This window comes from Asparagus officinalis, chromosome 4 (genome assembly GCF_001876935.1).
Source record: "Asparagus officinalis chromosome 4, Aspof.V1, whole genome shotgun sequence".
NCBI lineage: Eukaryota > Viridiplantae > Streptophyta > Magnoliopsida > Asparagales > Asparagaceae > Asparagus > Asparagus officinalis.
In genome coordinates, this window is record NC_033797.1 from 16,754,806 (window position 1) to 16,759,695 (window position 4,890).

The 4,890-nt window shown below is 42.0% G+C and overlaps 1 protein-coding gene across 1 annotated transcript; it reads right to left on the minus strand.

The window, feature by feature from the left end:
• LOC109839756 (protein LITTLE ZIPPER 4-like) lies at positions 316 to 1,631 on the minus strand. The gene is made up of 2 exons (XM_020408263.1): positions 1,570 to 1,631; positions 316 to 755 (listed from the first exon to the last, which is right to left on the minus strand). The coding sequence occupies exon 2, from the start codon at positions 730 to 732 to the stop codon at positions 526 to 528; it is 207 nt and encodes a 68-aa protein (XP_020263852.1). The 5' UTR covers positions 733 to 755; positions 1,570 to 1,631; the 3' UTR covers positions 316 to 525.

The window sequence follows — 4,890 nt, forward strand, 5'->3', positions numbered from 1 at the left end:
CCATTATAGTAAACTATCCTACGAGCTCCGAACTCAACCCATGATTTTTCTCGTTTAGATTTTCCACGTAAATTCTTGTGTTTATTCTTTGTGTGATTATCTTTTATCTTTTTGTCATTAAAAACAAGATCCTGAAATAATATTAAGAAGTTTTACGGTTCATCAACATCAACAAGCTTATTCCCTCCAAACATCTTTACTTGAATAAGTACTCATTCATGCATTAAAAGAAGTCATAGTCATGTTGATGACATGACTAACCATTATCTCCGTCATTAATGCGATGACATGATAGTTAATATTTCATCACCCCCACAGATGAATTCCCCTTTTTGTTAACAAAGTGAAACAGCACATATAGAAGCAAACAAAGAAGCTAGTAGAGCTTACATATATTTTCATATATAAAAGACCCAAACCACGACACTAAGCTCCTTCAACTTAGCTATAGCTATTACACTAAATTAAGAGTAACATAAAACATCCAAAAAAGTCCAAGCTACATTTTATGATTATGTCAGCTGATTAAGATTTGCTGCTACTAGCATTGTTGGAGTTGTTGTTGGGCCCAGCGTTCGTTGGGCTTGTGCTGGACTTTGAGAGCTTCTGCTTGAGTTCAGATAACAGAGCCTGGTTCTCTTGGTTAAGGAGCTGGGCTTTCTTCCTTAGCCTCTCATTCTCCTTTATTATGTAGCAGTTCTGCAGGTACAAGTTAGAGTTGAGCCTCTCCATCACCTGACCTAAATTTTCAGACCCTGAAATCATAATAGCACACGATTTTTAGTAAGGAATAATAACATTAAAAATATAGTATAATTAGCCCCATTTTTATAAGAAAACCATGCTAAAAACATTTAATCAATGTGCCTCAATGCAAATCTCCAAACATTTCATCTATTAGAAATTTAGAACACATGAAATTTTGCAAATAATTTGTGAAGGAGTATACATAGACTATAGCATTACGAAAAGAGAAGATAGCAACAAAGAATTTCCTTTGTATAGAAATAAATAAATAAATAAATAGAGTAATTGACCAAAGAGCCATATTTATCCTTTCTTGTGTGATAACTTGCTTAAAGAAACCACATGCATTATAGAGAAAAGCCCAAGTAGAAGAAAAATACATCGAGGATGCAAACATCACGTAGCAAGCTCCACACTAAATTGACTCTACAATAGCTAGACAAGAAAAAGTATGGAAATAGGTTGATCCTCTTGCACTATGATAACTTGTGTTTAGAGAAAACACTTGGATGCATAAATAAATCAAGAATGCAAACATCACTTAACAAACTCTACACTCAATTGACTCTACAAAAGCTAGACAAAAAAAGGTATGGAAATAGATTGTTGTATTATGATAGCTTGTGCTTAGAGAAAACACTTAGCTGCATAAATAAATCAAGAATGCAAACATCACTTAGCAAACTCTACACACAATTGACTCTACGAAAGCTAGACAAGAAAGGGTATGAAAAGTAGTCAACTACCAAAAAAGTCTCTTCCTATGAATATAGAAGCTTTAAAAGGCATGCATTTTCATTGCAAGAAGCTTTATACATTCACCTTTTTGGTTGTTGGCCAACTTTTCTTTGACAGGTAGAGGAGAAATTTTTTCAAAGAGAATGGAAGAGTTTGTGATGGTTGAGTTTCTGAGTGCTGTGGGGTATATATAGAGCAAGAATGTAGAAAGAGAGAGAGAGAGAGAGAGAGAGATAAATGTGAGGCATCATGAGAGAAGAAGATCTTGATGGCGTCACGTGATGATGAGGGGCTTTGAAGGGCAATTCGAATGATGGTGGATTTGGTCGGCCTAAGATTCGCAATGATGAGGTTCTTTTCTTTCAAGGCTCAAGAGCGAGACAGAGAGAGAACGAGAGGTTGGACTTAAGGCCTTTGGCCTTCCCCCTATTGATTTCTTTCGTTTCCTTTCACCCACTGAGTCAATTAATGTCTTCATAAATCTTTTCTTCAATGTTTATTGTCACATAAATGAAAGATTTCACTTGCATGCTAGCATTAATCCATTTCACTTCCCTCTTTTGATATCTTAAAGGAAGAAATGCTTTATCTACGCAGTCAAGACTTCATATAAAATTTGGTATAAGCATATAATACTCAACAAATTCAAGTAGATTTAAGTATCTCTCATCTCTAACTAGAGAGTGTTCATTTTTGTTTGGTTGGCTGAGAAACTAAGAAAAGAAAATCAAAACATCTGACACACCCATGTGAAGGTATTTGATTTTCTTTTGTTGTGTTTGGTTGAGAGAGAAAAAAATAAAATTGTTGATGATGGTTAACCAAACAATCAAATATGTGAGGGGTGAGATTGATGAGGGGCTGCTCACTTTTCCGAATATCTGATTTTGAGTTTAGTAGTTTTTAGCATGCACAAAGTAGAAATTCGTGAGAGGATGAGGCTTGGTTCCCCCATTGTACCTCTGACGATCAAGTCCGATGGTGAACTTGAGTGTGAAAATGAAGAACTGTGAGAGTTCTTGTGTGTAGTGCAGTATAATTAGCAGATATTCCAAAAAGATAGAATCCAGATCCAGATCAGTAAAGAATAGTACCCAATTCAAGTCTGAAAACTTTGAAGGGGGTTTTGTAGGTATTAAAAATGCCAAACTTCAAGATAAGATGAAGGTCGTCATGGGGATGAACCTCGTCTCAAATCAAAGATAAGACTCGCCACCCAACGATGATCCATATAAAAAATGAGGCTCGCTACACAGCGAGGCTCGATGAAGCTCGTCATTAAAAATGAGATTCGAAGATCATCATTAGAGGTGAGTCTCGTCAGTAAAGACAAAGCTCATCATCAGACTTAAAGCTCGTCAGTGAAGACGAGGCTCATCAAAAGGATATTCACAAGACTTGTTACACAGTTAGACTCAGCTATTGAAGACGAAGTCCATTAGTAAAGACAAAGCTCGTCAGACGAAGTCAGTGAAGATAAAGTTCACTATACTGCAAAGTTGGCTTTATAAGATGAACATCGATGCATATTGAGGCTCGTCTAATCTGATGAACATCACCATGCAGCGAGACTCGTCGTCCGTAGAAAAATCCAGCTGTAACAGATTTGAAGACTTAGTCAGCCACGTGGACTAAGCTTCAGGAGCACGTTACGCCCCATTAACCAACGTGAGCTGAATTGGAGGAGACAGTTACGCCCTCTACCCACAATTCTAGCACGTCAATTGCGTGCTACGAACTCTATAAATAGCCATGAGTGACTATGAAGAAAGGACTTTTGGGAAGATTTTTGGTCATCGTGTGAAGAGAGATCAGAGTCTACATTCTCGTGATCTAAGCCATTGTCAGAAGCTTTGTGATCTTGTTCTGATCGTCAACGGGAGGCAATCTCGGCTTGAGCATCAAGAGAAGCGCCATTTCGCCACTAAGAACCCACTTTTTAACAAAGAAAATTCAAATTAATATTCTCTTCCTCTGTAATCGAGAGAGTGAGTGTTTGTAAGGGATTCGTACTAAGCGATCAAACTCATTCTTTAAACAAGGAATTCAATCATTAGTTTTTCGACCCTTCATCATCAGTGGACTCTCCCCCCCCCCCCTAGGCCTATGAGGGCAGCCTCAGCTGTTGCTACTGCCAAAGTTGGGGCTCCTACTGATGAGGTTGTCAGGCTGAGCCATGGGCCCGAGCCGTCCCGCAGGCCAAGCAAAGAGCCTGTCGGAATTTTAGGGGATGCTAAAGAGCAAGCGACGTTTGATCCGGAGGCTACAGTGGGCGAAGCCAGCAAGGAGCAAGAGGGCTTCGAGTGGCCTTTCCTCCACTAGGTCTCGGAGCTTGACCCCTAGTTTTGGGAGAAGTACAAGAGCCTGCTGATTGGGGTGCCGCTATTCCCCTGCTCACCATGTATGGAGGTCCCAGAGGGTGATAGGCTTGTCACGGAGGTGCCTTTCAATAGGGAGAGCTTAATCTTGGTGTCGACGACTTCCCAAGTCCAATCTGTTCGTCAGTTCGCCCTCCAGAAGGACAAGGTGTTCTTGCGGGAGATGCTAAGCGCCGACTTGCACCTGTCCCTCAAGAGTTATCTGATTCGGGGGGCTTTGGTGGAGGTGAAGTTGTTCTCCCAGTTCTTCCATATGCACAACTTCCCTTCGGAGGTGTAGGCTAAATTAGCCAAGGAGAAGTCGGTCAAGGAGGAAGCGGAAAAGAGGGTCATCACCTTTGAAGCTGAGCTGAACAGCATCAAGGCCAGCAAGCGTCGACAGATGGATGCAAGGGAAAAGCTCCTTAGAGGGTTCAGATCTCATGGAGCCAAGCAAGCAGCCTCCATAGAAAAGCTCTAAGGTGAGGTGGCCTGATTGAAGGAGGAGGTCAGCCATCTTCAGCAAAGCATCTCTGAGTAGGACAGTCGACTGGCTTCTCTAGAGGGGGAGGTCGAGTCCGAGAGGTGCCTCAAGGTGACGGCCGAGGAGGAGGCTCGATCGAGTCGTCTCTTGGCCGAGCAACTGAAAAGAGACCTCGAAGCCGAGCGCTCGTCCTACCAGACGTCTGTCGCCGCCACTTAGGAACCTGGGGGATTGGCTCGCTCGCCTGGACTCAGAGCAGTAACAGGCAAAAGTGCGTCGAATGAACTTCAGCCGCCAGTGCCCCCATTGGCTAAAACTGCATGTGGCATTGGCATTGCCCAAGGCTTGGTGATCGGACTACCTGCCTCGCTGCTCCTTCTGCCTCTCACCCCGTGTCTAGCCACCTTTATCCACCCTGAGTCTCTTGCTACCTCAACCTCCTAAAAGAGATTGAGGTGAGTGGAGGGGGGTTAAAATTGGCATTAGACGACAGTGATGATGAGTCGGGGGATGACCTTAGAGAAGACCCTCCCGCTTTCTCTTCTGTTGTTCCTACCCTTACTA

Excerpts from the sequence above, each read along its gene's own strand:
- LOC109839756 (XM_020408263.1), bottom strand. The coding sequence starts at position 732 with ATGGAGAGGCTCAACTCTAACTTGTACCTGCAGAACTGCTACATAATA.